At 40.6% G+C, this 21,919-nt stretch overlaps 1 protein-coding gene across 1 annotated transcript; it reads right to left on the reverse strand.

Moving 5' to 3' along the window:
* Positions 1-243: 243 nt before the first annotated feature.
* On the reverse strand, positions 244-15,711 carry crispld2 (cysteine-rich secretory protein LCCL domain containing 2). The gene is made up of 15 exons (XM_067589421.1): positions 15,434-15,711; positions 12,627-12,993; positions 11,391-11,509; positions 9,928-10,060; positions 8,309-8,424; positions 7,751-7,851; positions 7,470-7,664; positions 7,322-7,382; positions 7,133-7,199; positions 6,912-7,042; positions 6,709-6,752; positions 6,549-6,621; positions 5,987-6,062; positions 4,832-4,962; positions 244-2,220 (listed from the first exon to the last, which is right to left on the reverse strand). The coding sequence occupies exons 2-15, from the start codon at positions 12,900-12,902 to the stop codon at positions 2,169-2,171; spliced, it is 1,575 nt and encodes a 524-aa protein (XP_067445522.1). The 5' UTR covers positions 12,903-12,993; positions 15,434-15,711; the 3' UTR covers positions 244-2,168.
* Positions 15,712-21,919: the final 6,208 nt, after the last annotated feature.

Below are 21,919 nucleotides of genomic sequence, written 5' to 3' on the forward strand. Positions count from 1 at the left end.
TCAATGTTGTTTTAGCTTTGTGTTGTTGCTTTGAATGTGAATCAAAAAAGGACTTTTGAGTTTTAATGGACCATGAGGTCACAAATTCAGTTAGCTGACTTGTCTGGTTAAGCTGTGCTGAGCGTTACCTGGCACTGCCCCCTGTGAAATGACTGGATCATAACTGAACCATCAAACATTGTTAAAAACAACCATAACATCATGTACTCACTTGACACATCTTTAATGAAACAGAAACATGTGTTGAAGTATTTGTAAGTCATACTTTATTTTCAAGTTGTGCAAAAAATATAGAACCCATCCTACACCTGTATAAAAACGATACAACCAAGACAAAACAAATTCACACATTTTAATTATAATCTTGCTGCATAAAGGATGATTCATGAACAAAAATAATAGTATTTACAGTTCCCATAACTTTACAAAACCTTTATCATTTCCCATTTTAAAAAACCCATATAGAAAAGACCTAAATGCCTAGCGTAGCGATAGCACTGAGGTAGAATAAAGAGATAAAGTTAAAATATGTTTGAAAGAAGAGATTTTAAAGTTACTGATTCATTTTTTCTAGGCCATGTATGTGTGTCTTTATTCTGAAAACAATCCGTTAGCGTGGTTTGTATCCTAAAGGAAACCAACAGTTAGAGCAACAAGGCTATATGGTACCAATGTATCTGGTGTAATTTCGGACTTTCAGAACTCGCCGATCCAGTTTTGCAACAAAAACGGGACTTAATATTAGTTTCAGTGAGGGATGTTAACTATGCTAAAATGCTTTTTTCTGTCAATTTGAGTGCCACTACAAAAAAGTGTAAAGATAAATTAAAAAAAACAAACAAACATTAAAATCAGGGCTGTACCAATGGCAACAGTGCCTCAATCCAGTATAGTAATGGACATTACAGGTGTCTGCCTCTTGTATGCACTGCAAAGTGTAAATTGTTCCAAAAGTGCATAAATTTCAGTTTGATGATGAGAATCTTAAGCACATTCACAAACACCTCAAAATAATCTCTACACAAAAAAAAACTCTCTCTGTACCTGAAACATGTGACACATTCATCTGTCTTAGGTGTGGGAGGGAGGGGGGCAACAATTTGAGCGCTTTTTATATATCATACAGCGACAAAAAAAAGGAAATGAGGAAAGCAGTAAGCAACAATAAATACAGAAATGACGTATGACTGCTTATTATTTTCAACATATCTGCTGACTGTGATTGTCATTGAATACATCCACAATATCGCCACCATTCTTGATGCCCATCTGCACCAACTATCGCAGACTCCACAGCGAACAGAGCAATGTAACACCTTCTATAAATCACCTCCACATGTCTGGAACTGCAGTGACACCAGCCTTATTAAGGGAAACATTATTTCCCCACAGCAGTGCCTGCTGCCTGTACACACTTCCATCTACCACACTGTTTCCCCTCTATAAGTATCTGCCTGACGAGTTCTGGTCTACCCAGCCAACAAAACATCCCTACTCACTGAAACACAATCATCCCTCCATTAAACTCATAAATACAATTTAGACTTTTGGTTTCACAGTCTAAATCTTCAGGAGTAGAAATGTAAAGATTATCCAGGTGAGCAGAAGAAGGCAATTAAACAAAATACAAATAGAATAGAACATAAAAAAATGTATATTGTACTCCATTTTTAAAACAAAAAAAATATCATATATTCTGTACACATTGATTAAATACAGTGTGATCAGTAAACATTCCTGTGTATGAAAACCAATTTAAACGTTGTAATAAGAACATCGATGTAAACATAATACTTTCTGGAAAACATGTCTAACTCAAAACTTAGCAAATGTCAAAACAGAGATCCAGCACCAGCTGTTCAATGCATCATAAAATATATAAAAACATTTTGTTTTCACAGATTAAGTATGTTTAAGAAATATCTATATCTGGAGTTAAAAGCTGAGAAAACATAAAGGTCCATCAAAATATTGAACGATGACTTTTACTGGGTGGCTACTGTTTATTAACTAGAGGGGAAAGTGTCTATCAATATGTCGGGACGTTTTGCTCCCACTGAAGGCACTGAGACAGATGAATAGCCATGGTATCCAACCTGTGGGCACTTCCTGCTCTTCAAGAGCAACTGAGGTGACTCTGTTGGTGTTTGGACTTCTGAGCTGACGACTCACTCCCTCACAACAAAGACACGGAAAGAGCCTCCCTCTGTGTTGCTCTGGCTGCAAAAAGACAACAGACAATAATAAGAATATGTTACATTTGGGGGTATTGGAGGGCTGCTGCAGTGATTTAGTATGTTACTTTCACAAAGTCGGGGTACTTGTGAGAGACTGATCAAAACTGAAGCAGCACAGGTTGATTTTTGTTGACTTTTAGGTTTAAGCCTCAAAAACACTGAATCCTACAATTTTTCTTCATGCAATATTAACCAATAGTGTCTTTCATTAGACCCTTCCTGCCCCATTAAATGCCTACTTTCAAACTGCAAACCTCTTGTTTGTAATGCAGGCTTTCTGTTAAAAAAAAAACAGTAAAGCCTGAGCTGAGGTAACCCTGATCACATCAGACATGACAAAGCTCCCTTCAAAGCCACAGCAGGCTGAGTAGTACTTCTTGTGATGTGTAAAATTGTTGGACTGACCCAAATAAACACATCTTTTTGGACAAAATGTTTGTTTTCATCATTCTTGGAAGTCTGATATTCAATCTTTCCCAAGTCCTGCCAGCAGCCAAATCCATCAAAAAGTACGAAATCATGGTGTTCACAACATCTTAAGAAAAAAACATCCACCATGTTGGCATGTTAGCAGTATGACTCATTGTTGCTGTATTACTGACTCTGACATTTCCAGCTACCACATGTGTTAAACTTGATGACTTTGTAATTAGTTCATTAGTGGAGAGACCTTGATGCTCTGCCATGATCAATAATCATGATAGGCCTATGCGATTGGTATCAGCTCACAGATAATTGTCCATATAGGAAAGCCCTGACTTAAGTGGCCAACAGCATTTCCATCCTTGAGTAATTGGATAGGCTGTGATTACTTCCCCGGCAACAGACTCCAGTCCAAACTGCCCACCCTGCCATGATGTTGGCACATGGCTCGGACTCTCTCTCAGCCATTTACTGACCTCCTATCCCAATGCCCTGAGTGGGGGCCTTCGCAATTCAGCATTAGATTTCATAGAAGTCAGACTAGTGCGATTATTTTGGCCATTCAGCACTTTGCACACTCAATTGAAATGCCTGGGTAAAGTAAGCAGAGATCCCATGTGTGGCCCGTCCACACACCAAACCACACCATTACTCTTACAACCCCACATGCCAGCAGAACTGGCCACAAGGGCTTCCTTGCCTAAGCTTAGTCCACTGGAGCCGGCCACAGACATGAGAGTGATGTGAGAAACATGGTGTGCATGCAAGAAACCCACTAGCCTACATACAGTATTACAGGAGACATAAATCAAGGTAGGGTATGGTGAACAAAAGCACCTTTCTCAAACATATTTTAGATCCTCTTGTCAAATTTACTTGTCCAATTTTACTACAAGCTTCATATTTTCTATTTCAGTTGTATGTGAAGGTTTTCTTTACCACACTCCCACTGGTCAAATATTAAAGCTTGAACTGAGCATAGTTTTGAAGATAAATATTATACTTTATCTACCAATTATAATTAGAATTCTTAGTGTGTAAATTTATCCACTAGAAAAAGTTCCACAATGGCATGTACACTACTCTCTGCTAACAATCCCACGATACAGTGTGCTGCATTTTATAAATGCGAAAATTAGCATTGTGCAACTGTACAGCTGGAAGTGATTTCGCAAAACGACAAAGATTAGTGAGTGTCTGAAATCACAATTTACTGCTCACTATTGAGTTCCTATTATGGAGGGAGCAGTGAATGAGTGATTCAGGGAGTGATTTCGGACAAAGCTTCAGTCGCATAATTATTTATTTATTATTTCTCTTTAAAGCCCCTTCACAACAACTGTCCACCAACACAGGCGTTCTCAATTATTTTGCCTGATTAGACCTCGTCACTGCATGGACATGTACAGACACTAGTTGATAGACATCTCCCTTGCTTTCTCATTAGCTTTGTTGCACCTGTTGGCGTGGAGCACCTTTCATCTTCATCTTTTTAGTGCACTGAGTTTGTTATCCTCATGTGAATCATAGAATTATTCTGAATTGACAGAATAAGTGGAGTCTCCTGTGAGACTGCAGGGCCTTCGCGCCATTTCTTGCAAACCTCAAGTGGTTGGTGGTGTGGAAAAATATTCTCTTTTTATCCTGGATCTAAACCACTGAATTATACTTTATAACTTTGAACATCCAACACACCTAACTCGTATGAGACTTTATCAGATTACAGGTTTATAGGTTTATATAATGTGAAGGGAATGCCCCATCATGGCAGACTAGGGGGGGGCTGTTAGTTTTTTACTAAGATATGTTACTAGCAAACATATTCCCTCACTTCTTACTGATAGCTGACATTGCAACTAGGGGAGACTTTGCGGTTTCACAGCTGCCAAACAGTTGCTTGTGGATAGAAGCCATCCACACCATGTCCAAATATAAATGGTTGTTCTCATTTTTGGACTCAGCTTCTCTTAAATATGCTACAGCGAGACTGCTAGGAGCCAAATCTAAAAATATAGATTTCTGGAACTCAGGCTATCTCTAATGTCACTATGGTAAGCTACAACTATTTGACATGGTGCCCTCTTAGTACTTTCTGTTAGTGTGCAACAGTCGTCATCTGGGAAACAGAATTACAGTAAAAATAATTGGCCTCAAAAAAAGATGAGTAGTACCTTTCAGACTGGATGCCATTTTTCAGGACGCCAACATACTTCTTTCTCTTGTCCAGTGGTAGAACGTCCACTAAGCCCCCGTCTGCTTTGATCACCCCTGCATGGATAGCTGCTTTACAAATACTAGAGTGCTGTGAAGAGGAAGAGAGCTGAATTAATATCTTTGTAATTCTTCCACTATGAAATACAGTTCAAAATGTATTGCACCCAGACACACATACACACTGGTACACTCACACAGTTGTTCCACAGTCTGAGCCAGAAGTCTGGCTCTAACACAACAGACCATAAGCTCTTATCAACAGTCTGGAACAGAATCATTCATTTCTAGTCCAAACACAGATCATACTGTCCATACTCCCCTCCAACAAATTTTACCAGACGGTTCATGTCTCATATTTAACCAACATCTACGACATCAACAACTACGACAAAGCTTTAGAAATTCATTTGGGTGCCTGAAATTGCAAAACATTCCTTGGCACATTTGCTTCGAGCCACATGACTTCCTGATTCTGCGTCGGTTGATACGTAAGCAATGATAATTCAGAATCTCTGGGGAACTGTGATCTGTGGCCAGCTGGACGTCATCAATCGTCAATATCGTCCGAGGTGAAACCCCATTAACCTTCTCATGGACCTTATGTGCCAGTTGGAAACACCAAAATGAGCCAGAGGAGTGACGGGAAGACTTGCACAGTGTACATCTGGTAAGTTTAGTCTGGAGGATACTTTACAATGACTAATGCACTTTGAACATGTCTCAGATGACGTCAGAGTTTATGATGTACAAACTAGTCTTCTAAAACCATGTCTTTCTTTCTCTCCTCCCTCTAAGACACAGGCACTTAGTCTAAGATAACACTTGAGTGAGCCTGTAAATGATCGGGCCTCATGCAGGGTAACACATTCTTGGCAACCTCAGGCTTGCCTCACCATTACTCTCATTCTCCATGAGCCATATTCCCACTGTGAATGGCTTTCCATAGCTACCATGTACCACAAAGCCTGAAAAAGTCACTCTAACTTAACCATCCAGATCCAGATGTCGCTCTCCAGAAGATGAAGACCCTTCTATTTAAATAGGACAGAACAGGATGGCCGCTGCTCCTGTGTGATTCTTGATCAATGTGTTTGTAATGCTGTATTACTCACATCTGTATAGATGCTGTTCCCGATCACTGGTGACCAAGAGGAAGGCTGATTTTTGCAGTTGGCTGGACAGGAGACTCTGAGGAACATATTGAACATTTGTATGAATTTGCAGCAACAGGAAAGGGTAATATTAATATTCATCATTATTTCAAAGCTTCTTTTGCAGATGTGTGTCTAGATTTCAATGGTTTTACAACATGTAAGTGTGTTAAAGGCATTGAAAACTTATTTTCTCAATCAGTTTCTTAATGAACACACTACATTCTACAACAATTTTGGTTATTTCACATGAGAGATTTTTGTATTTCTTTATTTCTCTGTGCTTATCTCACTAGAATGAAGTACGTACTTTATAATAAAGTAGATTAACTGAGTTTTTGACTGTAAAATTCTTAATAAATAATACCTACAAATGTTTTTTTTACTTTGATTGTTGATTATTTGGTCATGGATATTTAAATTTATAGATAAGTACAAGTTTTCAGTACTATTTAATGGAGCAGTCATATAAAGCAAACTGGCTAATTATTGCATTATTTAAAGAAAAGATGTGAGAGTGCACCTTGGGCAGTGTGAGAAAGGCTTCTTGAATGGGCAGATTTCAGCCACTGTGGTGTAGCAGTCAACAGACATTTCTGACACAGAGAGAAAAGAAAAAACAATTAATATACCTAATATGTGTTTGCTTACTGAGTGAATGTAAACACAATTGTGAGCCTTACCTTCCACTTTGGCCACCACAAATGCATTGCCAGATTTATATTTACTGTAAAAGACATCATAGTGTTTAGAAATCAGGAAGACACTGGTTCTCATTATTGCATAAACTGTGTATCACAGAAGCAAATCTGTTTCACAAGTGTTGCATCAGTTAATGTGATTTCAACCTGTTTGGGCAACAATGAGGCTGAGCAGAGATATCTACCTGGAAGACTCGATGCCATTCTTTATGGCTCTGACAAAGAACGGAAACTTGTCCTGTCTTGTGACGTCAACCAGTCCTCCGTTGTTGTCAATCACGCCAAAATGGATAGCAGCACGGCAAATACTCGATTGCTTAAACAATGAAAAATAGGTACATATAAGTCTACATTTACATTATAAAATGGTACATGATGTATGTTTGTTTCATGCTAACAGACTCACCACATCGTAGAAGACGGTCCCCCAAACTTTCCCTTTTTTATTCAGGCAATTGGCAGGACAATTAAATCTGCAGAGTCAGAAAAGGAGTTTATGAAACTGACGAAAGTGTCAGGTAAATGAGACTGAATAGATTCATAATGTGTACATCCAAAAATAACTTTACTTTGAAACACATTAAAATAATCTGACCTGTTGCAGGTTGCTCCTCTGCACTTATCTCGCAGTCTAGTCTCACACTTAATGTTCTGAGCTGCAAGACAGAAAGAAAAAAGAATCAGTGAAGAAATGCATAACAATATGAAAGCATGGGGTCATTTTTAATAGTTCCTGTAGCTACCCAGGTAGGTGTTACTGGGAGTCTTTGAAGAAGGAGTTCTGGGAATGGTGGGCTTAGGAGAGGCGGGCCTGGACACTGGTTTCTTCGGAGCAAAGGACTTGGGTTTGAAGGCAGGTTTGGCAGTGGTGCGAGGTGGGAGTGGAACCTGAGGCTTCTCCACCTCATTCATGTCCTCTGTCTCTGAGCGCTGGGAGTCTATAGATGGATAAACAGACAGAGTTCAGGCTGGTAATATGTTTAATTTGAACATCTTTGAATGAAAATCACATGGCTTTTCTCACCTTTGTAACACAGGTTGTTCCTGCATCCTCCTCCATAGCTGGGAGGGCACTGGGAACAAGGGCGGCCATGCTGGTATGGGGCCTCACCGATCCAGTTGCCCCTGCAGAAACGCACAGTGGACAGCTTGACTTAGGTGGAAATTAATCATCAGTTAAGCATCTCTGGGCTCATGGCCTTGAAATTACTTCAGCCCTCTTTGCCTGCGGTCAACACTCCTAACAGTCATTAGTCCCGCAAACTAATAAAAACCCTCCTCGTTGTCTGTCAGGCAATTACATCCTGTGGGCTGTCTGGAAAACAAACGTCTGCTCAGCTCTTATTTTTCTTTCCCAGTGTTCATTATTATTTTTCTATTCTGACTTCTGGAGGAATTTTAATGGCCCCAATATGTCACACAAACGCCCCGGACAACTATTCAAACAGGCAAAATCAACTCTACAGCTATTAGGAACACAAACTGTAGCATTTGTCAGTACCTTAAGAATGGAAATTTAAAGAAGAGTCCAGTGAGAAAAGGTGTTGATGAAAAGTGGAACATGAGAGAATATTGATCTTACTTTGGGGAATAGTTGCACACAAGGTAAACGGCATTCTCCCATATTTCTCCCCACACGTTCATCCTTGGACACACGTGCACAGCACAGCCAACACGGTTAGTGGTTGCCCAGACCAGCTGTAAAGAGGGAAATAAAAGAATGGCCAGTGGTATGAATGAAAAGAAACATATAGCGCATTAAACTATGCAGCTTACAGCCTGGATTTCCTGTGTCACTTCTCTAACAGCTCAGCTGGGTCAATCGGTCACTCCAGAGGAAGCAACTAGATCGGCAGTCACAATTAATGGGGCCACTGGGACTTTCAGCAGTGCCTCATCTGTTATTTTATTCTGCCCCAGTCAGATGCTCATCATGTGTGAACACATTTTACCCTCTGTGACACAATCATGATCAAATTCATCATCTAGTTAGGAGTGGAAAAAATGGCAGTTGTTTTAATATCTTACTCAGAACAAACAGAAGTTAGCATAGACCCGAAGCTGTCCAAGGTAAAATAAAACGCCTTATTAAACGGAAAGCTGCTGCAGTGGTGTTACAGATGAATGATGTGCCATTTGACGGCGAATTCAACACAGCGTGTTCCAAGACTCCTCCTCACTTTCCTCCCAACTCTCAAACATGTGCGCTCTCCCTCCTCAGGAATGTTCATCTTTTTCTTGGTACAGTTCGAGGCCACTGGAAGCAGTGAGTCAGCACGCAGACTGATGTGTGCTAAGTGCTAGTAGTTTAGCTCAGTGTAATCTCAAGCTCCAGAGGGTCTCCGCAGAGGTAGTTATGGGGTATGACTGCTCAGGCTGCAGATACATCAGCACCTCCAGCAAATAAAGAGACTGAGACAAGGTGATGATGCTCAGATTTGGCACTGTCCCCTCTCTGCAGCATCTTCAAAAGAATCCAGGTCAAGCAGCGAGGGATGTCTGGTGTCTGGAAATGACTACCAGATGGCAGTGATCGGGTTTCAGGGTGAGGGCAGAGGGAGGATTCTGGATGTTTCTGTAAACTCATCCCAGCAGCTACAAAGTAAAGTCTAGTGGAAGAAGAGGCCAGCTCCACTTCTATTTCCTTTAGACTGATTTATTCATTTTCATACCCGTTCCTAAATTCTCATCTCTGTCCCTCACTCTGCACTGTTTCATTATTTACCTCTGGTGACATCCCTATTTTCACTGCCTACAAGTTACTATATACGTGCCTGTCATTTAACCCCCCTGTCTCTCAACAACTTTGCCCATAAATACTGTGAAATATCATACAGGAGGAGAAGGCGCATACCACGTTGTTTTCTTATACATGTCCAGAAACACCTGTTATGTTACATATGTTTTGTATAAAAGGTAAAAGAAGGCACATGGCCAACACTGGCACAAACACTATCATAAATATAGCAGAGAGACAACAGCATATAATTCAAAAGGAAGTCAAAAGTCTGAAATCAGACCTGCCAAACTGGGTGCAAAACTTTTCCTCTAGAAGAATCTTGCAATAACTGATATTATATACATAATAACTGAAGTTAAGAGTAAGCCTACAACTCACTTTAACTTTAATTTTGTCTAAAAAGTTTCTCCTGAATTCCTTTAACATATCTTCCCCTGCCCTCTTTTTTTGATTGGTCTCACCTGGGTGTAATGGGTGCACATGGGTCCGGAGCAGCGTTCTGGACACCAGGGATTGCACTCATGGGGGTAGGGATAGGTGTAGTCTTTCACCTCATCGTACCAGGCCTGGACATGGAAGGCAGGGGAGCGGTATCTGTAGGGCCCCATGTACACACACAGAGAGAGAGAGAGAGAGAGAGAGAGAGAGAGAGAGAGAGAGAGAGAGAGAGAGAGAGAGAGAGAGAGAGAGAGAGAGACAAACAGTAGGCTCAGTCACAGGCCATCCAGGTACCAGGGGCAAAAGGGAAATATCTGAGGGAGCTGCCAGGTGCTTTGGCCAGACTTAAGAAACACTGCATGAACCTCACTGCTCCTCCCCTTGCTGCAGGCCTCAAACGATGAGTCTGAATTTGACCTGGCACACAAAACAGCAGTCTGTTCCCCTCCATAACAGGGGAAATCAAATCAGGTTAAAAAAAAAGGAAAAATCAGAGCAAACCTAAACATGGCTCCACAGCCTAACAAATCAGTCCTAGGCCTTATTATAAACATCTCTTTTTACGGTATTGAAAAGTGCTGAGCTTATAAATGGAGAGTGGAGGAGGAGTGGAAAAATAGGACTCCACACTGGGTTTGCTGGCACAGGAAGAAAAGAAGGGAGTGGGGAGGGAGGGAAGGGGTTGTGAGAATGAGAGCAGATTCCTGGAAGGGCACCTGCTGCGATAGCCATACGCTGTTGTAGTGTACACAGAGGCCTGCTGTGTCTGATGTCTACGCACACACACACACTTCAAAACATCAAACTTAATACGATAGCACTGACTAGTGCTATATATGCCTTCACCTCACACATGTTTATGGATCATTGATTTTGAAAAATGCCATGATTTTTTTTTTAAGAAGCAAATCTGTTTGAACTGATTTTGACCTAGATTTTGGGTCTTGCAGCATCCAACAGTCGTTGCATTTCTTCATCACAGTATTTTACGATAAATGACTTTCTCTTGCAAAATAGACAGCTCAGGAAATACTTACCGTCATAAAAAAATAGAAGTACATAGAAAGTTCAAATGAGCTGCTGGTAATGTGACAGAATATGACTTAACTAATCGTCTGTGCTGCTTTGGCCTGGGTATCAAGCGTCAATACTCTGATGAAAAAAATCTGTCACCGAGTTTTGTACACCTGTTTCACATTTGAGAACTTCCTCAGGCTTCTTCTTAAATTAAAAAAATGTTTTGTAGATGAACATGTTTATATTCCTCAAAGTAAGGTAGCAAAAAAGTACTTAAGTACTGGTACTGAAACTTAGATGCTGTATTAGGACTAAAAAAAATTTCAAATGATACTTAAGATTATTAATGGTGTTTCTAAAATCAGACTTGAATTACTGATTTTTGCCCAATTTTCACCTGTTTGTAATAATAATACTCATCCAAATAAACACAGTTAAAGATTTTTCTTCGTGTGTTAGTGCATCTCACCTGCCCCAGTGAACAGCCAGGTTCTGTCCGATAGACATGAGCAGGTCCTGAGGTCCATGATCCCATTGACACTCCTCGGACCAATGAGTAGCAGACCGCTCCAACTCATCATCCCATATCTGGACACATTCAGTAAAAACAACAGTCACTCACAGGGAATCTACCTGCGACATTCACCTGCTGCATCCGCTACAATGTAAAGCAGTGTAATCCACATCCTGCTCTGACTCAGTAGATATCTAACCACAACCTGTTCAAGGCCTCCTGCACTTCCTTCCTTCCCAGTGAGCTGAAACTGAGCTGGATACAAGTACAACATTAACCTTAGACAGTGACATTTGAGTGGAGCAGCTGGCGCCTGGCCCCAGTCCACTACAAATCTCCAGCAATCACAGCTGAATTATCCACATTTCCTGAGTGGGTTTCTTTACAGCAGTGCAGAGGAGGGTGGAAAGCGGAGAGGACACCTGACTCCCACCATGGAGGGGGCGCTATGAAGGGAGGGAGGACTGCATACAGCGTAGCCCCTCAAAGCACATCTCCTCAGTAAATTTCCAGCCTTTTGGTGGTCGCTAGCACATGCACACACAGACACCACTGTAACCCCAAACACCCATACACTAACACAAACACACACACTGCCTGTTTGCTGGAATTCGAGAGAGCACTGGGCAGAGTAAATCTTCAGACACTTTCCTACCCGGCTATAACCGCACTCCAGAGACACAGGCCACCACTGCGTCTCTCAACTTTATGGACCTTGTGGTTTTCAATAACCTTCTGTGCGTCTCAACAATAATTCCTCATCTACTTTACCCATTGATGTGCCACGTAGTCTCATAATTTTTCCCTCTCTATCCTGATTCTCTCTGTCCTCTGTTGACCCAGCCCTCCCTTGCTCTGCTGCTGTCTTCTCCAGCGCTGAGCTGTTTGCAGGTAGGACAGAGTCAGCATTATTATCCTTGTAAAAGAGCAGCACAGCAGGCTGGTAATAGTTCACCATCATGACTGCATGTTTCCAGCAGAGAGAAAAGGTTGTTTTTATTAAAGCAACGCCACTTTTTTAAAGTGCTTTAAACCCTAATCACCAGCCTCATTTCAGAGCTCAGTGTTGCTGACACATTAAAATTAACGTCTCTGTGAGATAAAGCCAAAAATTAAAGTTGTTAACTATCTTTGTTGATTGAGAATGATAGTTAGATATGAAGGTAATTTGGTTAATGGGGCATGTCTCACCATGGACTCCATGTTGGAGGCAGTGGGGTAAACACTGCCCCTCAGCTTGTTGTGCAGCTGGACAATCTCCTCGCGGTCTGACCAGCGGATGGCTCGTCGGGTCCTACTGCCAGCTGTGTTGCTGGTGCTGTTCTGGTCCATTTCCTCCTCGTAGCGGCTCAACAGCTGCCTGAGTTCCTTGGAATCAGGCAGGAAGAGGGAAGCTGAGTCCCTGACGCACAACAGCAGGAGGGAGAGGGACAGGACAGGGAGCCAGGCCATGACAGCACAGGTCATTCTGACACCCAGATGTCTGGGTTAGACTTTCAGACTACAGTAGACAGCGTTTTTTTGTGCGAATGCAGCTCTTCTGTGTCCCAGACACAACCTGCAGGGAGGAAACATTTAATGAGTCTTTCTTCGCTGTGTGAGTCAACAAGGCACTAAGTACTGAGTACTGGTTACAAAATACAAGAGTACAGATTACTTGGCTTATGCAGGAGCCACTTCCTCAAACAAAATTGTCAATTTAATGCACAAACACATATAGAAACATGCATTTTGCAAAGTTTTACAAGTGTGACAAAGTGCAAAGTATCAGTGGCTGTCACTTGCTTCTCTCCTCATCAGCTGGGATTGATAACTAATATAGAAATATGACTATAGTTCCTTATACATTCCTTGGTGTTGTGTAATGTTATAACTGATTCTGGGAACAGGTCTCTTGTGATACTGACTGGCATAGTAAACTGAGACATAGAGTCCACACTCAACTTTGGGCTTTTTACTCTCAAGAGTTCTGCTTTCTGTCAGCGTAACCTTTAGTAAGTTTATGGTCATTGCATGAAAACAGTCACCAGATTATTAAGAAGCCTGCACTAATAGAGGCTGATGCAATCTAATACAACTGCCCTGCAGTGAGTCATCTCTGTGGGAAGCTTTGGGTGTTTCGTTTGTGTTTACAGTGAAGTATTAACTATTCATGTGTTTAAAATATTCTGTCCTCCTCATGTAAGAAACACATAACAATAAATATAATACAATCCAATTAGATCATTATAAACTGGCAGAGTTGTTGTATTGGATTATACTAGATTTTACTGGTGTAAAGTGGTGGTTCAGTTTCTATTGTATGATCAAAGCCATCTTTTTGAAAAGTTATTTTCCAAATTTAAGAGGTATGTTTTCCTCTTTATCTACATATGCAATTTATTGTGCATTACTGAATTGCCAACATCATGATATCATCATTATCCTATGTAACATATTGTGAGACTACACTGTGACACTGACCTGCCCCAATGTATGAGTGTGCAACATTTAATTTGCCACCATCTTATTTTGAACACAAATGAGATCAGTTGTGATTATTTTTCCATAAATATAAAAATAACATGAACCAAAAACTTTTTTGCAAGATCTAGCAAATGCTCAGTTTATACACCCCTCACTATCAGGTTAACATCATTTTAGTCAAAGGTCTTTAAAGAGCCTTGCTACCCAATGATAATATAGCACTTTTAACATGGAATATAATGATACCTTAAGCTTAGTTAGTAAATATAACACTGACTTCGCTGTAGCACCGTAGAAATACTAACCCTTCTTCATCATCTGCTGACTCTCTCTCATTATGTTCTAAGCAAACTGAGCAGCAGGGTGTGACACTGAGGAGGTAAACCTGAGTTCAGTTCAGGTTGACAAGTGCTCACCCTGTTGAAGCCTCTTTGAGAATAACAGTGTATTCCTGACACATCCGGGGGCAATATTCTCTAACTGTTCCTGCAACTGACCTCCCCTTGGAAGAGAACAAGACTTCCAAGATTTGAGCTAGACCAAATATTACAAAGTCATAAACCTTTGTAAAGAGAGGAGGAGTCAGGCAGTGTGATCACAGAGGAAAGAAAAAAAATAAACCAAGTTCTAGCTAGCCCACTGGTTGCTCTTCTCCTTGAATCCCTTCACCTCTCTCCCTCTAGCTGAAAAGGCGGCTTGAGGTCTGGCACCGGTTCTGTGTCAACATGCTGTGCCAGCTCTGGACACCGTGAGCCAGCTGAAGCACCACACCCTGCTCCTCTCCTTGTGCCCCTTTTTCACACTGAACCTCTACCGGCTTCACTGTCTGGGCCCTTCTCATGGCTCTCCTGAATTTTATACCAGAGTGACAGACCGAGCAGAGGACACGGACACACAAACATATCCACATGCTGCTATAGACCAGGGAACTACCTCTGCCACTGATGGTGATCTGAAGATGGACTGACCTCCACTTCACCTCAACACCACGTTGCATGTAAACACAACTATATCACAATATAGATTCTCTTATTTAAAAGCATTTTCATAAACACTTGCCTGACATCTATGACTTTATGCGCATTATGATATCTCAAAATCTGGGATTAAATGTTGAAATATTTCCCTCCTTTGCTCAGTAGGTACTGATCTCCCACTGAGATGGCTGAAAAGTATAGTGTCAGCCTGTTTTACAGTTATAGTGGCACAGTTTGAAACCCATATGTGGATTCTTTCTCTCATAATTTCATGGTGTTACATTGAATAAATCAGTGCATATGAAAAATAAAAAATCCTTGTAAATAAAGCTCCTTCCACCCTTAGTTATTTCTGTCTAAAAGTGTAACATCCACAAAGCCAGCCTGACCAGCTACACATCTTATAGTCTTATTTTTTGCGGAGTGATAGGCTTATGCCATATTTATATCTTGTTGCATAAAAATGCTGTTTTAGCTTTTCTAAACCCTCTGATATACCAAGGCGTAGCTGCATGCAATATAACTTGTGCAATGTGTCATCTTGCTCATCTTTACCTTGCTTGTCTCCAGTTGCTTGAATATTTCGGAACACGGAGCAGTTTATATTTTATTCCCTTGTGAGAGGACCAGGCTGCCGCGGGGCTCGCTGCTGCTGCTGCTGCTGCTTGTTGGCGGTGTTCCTGAAGCAACTAGGAACTGTGAGACTTTCTGAGCTTCTCAGAGAGCCTTATATAGAGAAGGGGACCCCTCAGGAGCAGAGGAAAAAATTACTGTCTTTCCTCACTCCCCCGCACTCGCCAGCTTCCCTGAAGTAGGCAGGCAAACGGCGCGCAGCGTGCGCGCGCTGACAAGCAGCCTGTTGTTAGCAGGAAAACTACAAATAACGTAAATCACCGGCTTGTAAAACGAGTCAGCGGCAGGCAGGCAGATCATTTCTCAATCGCGTTATTACATAGACACAGACACAGACATTAGAATAAACTTAACAACACCAGATGTGGATCATTTTAGACTCCGTAATTATTCAATAAACTTTTCTGTCATAAATTGAATACATTTTAGGCGATTAAATATTAAGTTAGAGCCTATTTTTTATGACTTTAATCGATTTTTGTTACAGTGTTTATTCACTATTAATCCTACCAGTGTTATTTTTTAGCATCACTTATAAAAATATTAAAAGGGCAGTCTGCAGATTTTACACATGAAGTTCAGTTACTCCTCATAAGGAGTACTACAGGTAAAGCCTGTGAAAACATTTGCATAATGCCCTCTTGTGGTATGTGTTATAAAATATGCTACCTGTATTGTATACCTGTGTATTGTATACCTGTATGAGATGAATTATGGGAAATGTAGGATCCAGTGGTTTTGGAGCTTGACACACACAAACTCAGCTTAAAATCAGGATATTTCGGCTTCTGCTGCTTCGATTTTGGCCATTCTTTTAAAAATCTGTCTCATGTGAGCCACCCAATTTTATAGAAGGGCAACTCAAAAAATTGCAGGAGAACCCCTTTAAAAACACTGTAGGACAATAACTCTTGCAGATAACACAGTCTACTCGCTTTTTGATCACTGTTCATGACCCAACCAGGGATGTTAAAGGTCAAAAAAGGCTCCATATCCTGGTTTTCATTCCAACCAAACACATCGATGCAGTTACATTCTGATGTTTTTTGCGTTGGTTGCAACCACCGTTACAGATCAATTATCCAACCATAAACCCATCCAGATGTAGGAAATAAGTGCGACATATTACACCACATTACATATTATTTTAAAAGTTCTGTTTTCTGTATGTCAGCACTGATAACAGTGTCCAAGCGGAGCACCATTGCAATTCATTTTGTAGACTTTAATTTCACTAATTGTACATGGGATAATAAAATGATATCAGCTTTTGTAGTTTGGCTGGAACAAAAGCCTGCATCACACAGGGTTTACATCCCTTGTTAAAACAAACTACAAAAAAAAAATTCATATTACCTTCATTTAGATCTCCACAACATGACAATGACATCAGTAAATACAGCATTAACACACTTCACATCAGGTCTTGGAGAGGATAAAGTGGGAAAGAGAGGAAGCAGGCTGGAACAGGGAAGCAAGGCTCATCTGCTCTAAAAACAGGGTTCATCACTGACGTATCTCCTTACTGACCTTCCAGAGGGCTAGCTGTGTTGTGACCCAAATAGTTCACATCTTATTCCATCATGAGCCTGATTTCTGTCTGAAACATCTCAGATATTTACAAGAACACAGCCACTCAGAAGGGAGGCCAGCAACTAAACCCTCAGACAGATTGTCTTCCCACAAGGAGTCTGCCAGTTTGGGCTCTGCACTCAGTCAAAATACATGTTTAACAGGAAGTCTGGCCCATCATGCATCTGCTTTCTTTCTTCAGTGTCCCACAGAGATGCTAGAGAGGGTAGCTCTTGTGAGATGTTTGCCGTAAAATTTTGTTTCTTAGAGAGAGGAAAAGAAAAGCTAGAAGATCAAGCTCATCTGTCTGATCTAGAGTAACTTCATGGGGTCACATTTTGACCTCATTCTTCCTCGTCAGAGAAACTCACCCATCTGTCAGACAAGTCATTATTTGTGATATACAGTTTGTAAATTGTGGGATATCAGACAATTAATCACTTAGCAGAACATCTGGGATTGTAATGGCACAATCCAGAGATTCTCTAAATGGAGATTTTAAATCTTGTGAATGATATTTAGATCTGTCCTAACGTCTGCAGTCTGCCTCAGAATTTATGAGGGAAGTGTTTTCTCCTTCAGGTGCATCATGTAGAACTGACACGAAGCCATTCTCCTCAGCGATTACACAACAATGTAATCAGATCCCGATGGTTTTTGAGTTGGCGACAGCCACTGTTACAGATCGATTATCCAAACATAAAGCCATCCACATGAAGGAAATAAGTGCAAAAGATTACACCATATTAAAGATTATTTGACTCCTTATGCAAGTTTTGTTTTTGTTTTTTTGTGCATTGACAATGAGAGCAGCAGACCATCCACAAATTACAGCTTTGCGGAGCCTTACAGTGTTATGGGTCCGCTCTGATTTTAAAAGGGCACTCCACGGATTTTACACATGAAGTTTACTAGTCATAACAACTCAGCCTGTTAAAACAGTTCTATAATGTTGTGTGTGGCTCTGGATGAGCTTTGTCAAGTCTGAGAAAACAACCCAGATAATGTCAAAATTATATCCTCATCATCATCATCACTGACTTTTAACAGGAAGCCAGTGTCAGGAAACCCTGTGGGGTATGAAAGGGCATTTAGGAAGTAGGGTCCAATGAAAGATGTTATCGTTTTGCAATGATAACATCAAGGACCAAGTGGTTTTGGAGCTTGACCCATATTAGGAACTAAAAGTCAGGATATCTTGGCCTATGTTGTCTTCCATTTTGACCATTTTTAGTATGTCCCTCCCTAGTGAGTCCCCCAACTTTATGGAAGAATATACGAAACCATAAGAGTTCCTCTTCTAGATCTGTAGTGGTAGTCTGTGCATGTATGGTATGTTGCCATGATCTTTTAAAACTGTACACCCTCTTTAAACAGTTTTTTGTCTTCGTGGCTGAGGTAAGACCGTTCACAAATACCAGTCAGCAGTATCATATTAATTTGAAAACTCCTTAAGCACTGCTGACCTTTCAAAGCACATTGCCAAGACGTCCTGTCTCACTGGTGTCTTGTCTGACACACTGTAAATCATGAGTATGAGAACATTAATTGTTTTGTGCTGTTTTTTCCCAAACCAGACTCTGGTGTAAAGATGATCCATATTTCGGGAGTGTGGATGAGTGGATTGTCAAGATTATAATTTATTGTAAATGTCCTGATGAGAAAACCTCAATCTGCATTTCCTGGTCCAGAGTAGTGTGTATGTGTGTGATAAAGATTAGTTATCATCATGTAGGTCAGATGTGATGACAGAATTCAAATACCCAAGGGATGATTTTCTTCTTAGAAACATTATTCATTACTCGGCTGCATCAACCCAACACTGAGCCAAGTGGAAACTGGAAACTCACAACTCTGCATTAATCTCAGTTGAAGACAACAGAGGGATTACACAACTCAAACATCTTTTTTTGTTTACATTTTGACATTATATAATCAAGAAGCGGGAGCCTAGTTTTTCTTTTTGCAGTGTTCAAGGGGAACCACCATCCGCTCCGCATACACATATCCTGATCTCTGCACACAACGCAGAGAGCTGGTTTATTTGGACAGGGGCTTGTTGAGGTCCTTGAAACTCCATGCTTACTTCCCTTAGAAACTTTGGAGTGCTGCAGAACTTCTAAACAAGACGCATAAAGATGAGATGAAACGGGGGGAAAAACTGGGGGAGACTGAATGAAGAGACCATATGGTGTATGAGGCTGATTATAAAAACAAGCAGTGGGTGTATTGAAATGGAACAGGAAATGCACAAAAATCACTCCCACAAGTATGAAGATGTGACGGGAGGCCAGATAAGTTCAAAGCCAGCACACAAGAATGAGGATAAGGGTGCTGTACAGAGGACCTTGTACTGCATACTGCAGCTTTAGTGGTTTTTAACATCTTGAGTAGAAGATATGTTACATCCAACAATCATGGCAGAGGTAACTGCCATGATTTATAGGTAGAAAACATCATATCAGTAATATGTACTATACGTCCATTAACACAGTAGAAACACATGGACATAGCATCTGTTTTCACCATTTGATTTGGTAAGGGATGTTTTTAGGCTTTTTACTGCTCAACGCCACCTTTGCCTGATCCTGCAGCTGGAAAATCCAGATTTGGCCAACTATTAGTCACATGTAGCGCTTTGTGTGACCAGTATAATGTGTCAAAATGAGTGAGAGGAAAATGCTGTAATCTCACATTGAAAATTTGGTGAAATGACGCCTTGGATTAAGGCACTACTATTGCATCGTTTGAATATTGAGCCATGATGGCTACTGCTTGGTAAAGTACAGAGTTTATTGGCCGTCTCTCGCCTATTAAAACACATGACTCAACACAGTGCAACTCAGGCATAAGAGGTCGAGTTGGTTGTGGAGCAGATGTGACAGGGCCCCATTGTTCTCATCTTGATGCTACATGTGGTTTGACTTTGCTGACCCAGGACAGCTCTCAATTCTGGATTGCTCATCTCTACTCTGAATAATTATTCTGATCCCTGGCACTTTAATGACCTAAAATGGCACAATAACATAGTATTACAGAAAAGCATCATGTTGTAAAAGCCCACTTCATGTGATTGCTGCAACACTGCGACCGTCAAGATTACTCACTTGCGTTGAAAAATATGCAGTTTCAAAACACCAGACCAAGCCTTGAAAAGAAAAGCTGGGGAGCAGGATAACATACACTATCATCACTACAGCATGGTTTAAGGACACACTTGTGAGTAAAGGTGGTCTATCAGTGGGTGTCCAAACATGTAATTTTCTCTTCATGCTGTGGGCCTGTAAAGAAAGAGTTCTTGTAGTTGCCTTTTGACATTAACATGGAAAAATACTACGCTTGATTGTAAGTTTGAGAGCAAAGCCACATTTCAGTGGATGGCCGAGCTATAGTAAGGGAGGAATAAATAGTAAGGAATACCGAAGGGCAGAAAAAAACCTGACATGGCAGATTTTTCAATGATGGGTCTGCTTCCCATTAAACCAAACAGAGGCGAGCTCAGCCACGGCCCTAAAGATCACTCTGGGCACTGAGGCAGCCAGCAAGACCACAGGAAGGGAGATATAACATACTACAAATACTACACCATAGTATATGTTGACGTGCAGGAACATGAGACCAATTAGCAGTGTGTGGTAGACCAAGACTCTGTGGATCGTTTTTTTGTTTTGGTTTATTGTGCACATTGTTTTGTAGGCCAGTCCAAGGTGAAGAGACTGCAGATGTTTTCAGTATCATAAGAAAGCCAAGTAGTCTTCTGACTACACTTCATTAGCAAACTGCTTTTTGCACAATCCTTTATTTGAACAATAAACAAAATAGAATGCTGGAGGCTTAAAATTAAAAGACAGTATAGATTTTGTTTTTAGGTCAATATCCCAACAATTCCCAGCAGACAATAGTGTTAGGAGCACATACTGAAAAGAGAGATATTATTGAAGCATTTCACCAGCACATTTCCTGACCAGCCATGAGAGACTGAGATAAAACTGTACAACAGAAAGCTCAAGGTGTCCGTTTCAAAGTCCCAACATCCAAACATTCTTCAAAAGGGGGAAAGAAAATATGAGAAAAAAAAAAAAAAAAAAAATCAACAGTGTCACAATTTGTGCATAAATGATTACAAAGCCAGCAGCACAACTGAACTATTGTTAGAAGATGTATTGACCGCTTAAACAGCATGCTTCTGTTTTCAGTGTGGAATGAGTCGTGGACTGTGACGAGACGTGGAACAAGACCTCCGATGGAGAAGGCAAAATAGAGTTTGAATATAAATTGCAGGAGAGGCAGTAGGGCCAATATAATGCTGTCCTTTGGTTTATCTGGGAGAGGTTTCTGATTTTGAAACCCACAAGTCAATTGAGACTATGCATCACATAAAGATGTTATATCACATAGACTAAAAATAATTTAAAACTGATGTGTCATTTTGGAAAACATCCAACATTAATTTAATTTCAAATTGAAAGGACAAACAAATCAGTGTCAGTGAATTTACAATCAAACAAGGGACATGTTAAATTAATTCAAATATATGCCCTTCTATTAAAATATAGATGTTTTCACTCTGCACTATCTCTTTGATCTGAAGCAGGAAAATGTGGGACAACCACCTTCAGACAGGGACCTGCTCTCACCTGTGTATCTTGTTTTAATTGACGACAGTCTGTGAGAAAAAAAAAGTTCAAGTACATATCAATAATCATGTAGAAATACTTGAGCTGATTATTTTTTTGTTATGTGTTAATACTGCGATTCTGACACTGGTGTTTGGAATGAAATGGATCTTGATCGAAAAACATGACAAAAGAGAAAATGACAAAATAGAAATAAATA

This window comes from Thunnus thynnus, chromosome 1 (assembly GCF_963924715.1).
Source record: "Thunnus thynnus chromosome 1, fThuThy2.1, whole genome shotgun sequence".
In the NCBI taxonomy this organism is placed as follows: Eukaryota; Metazoa; Chordata; class Actinopteri; order Scombriformes; family Scombridae; genus Thunnus; species Thunnus thynnus.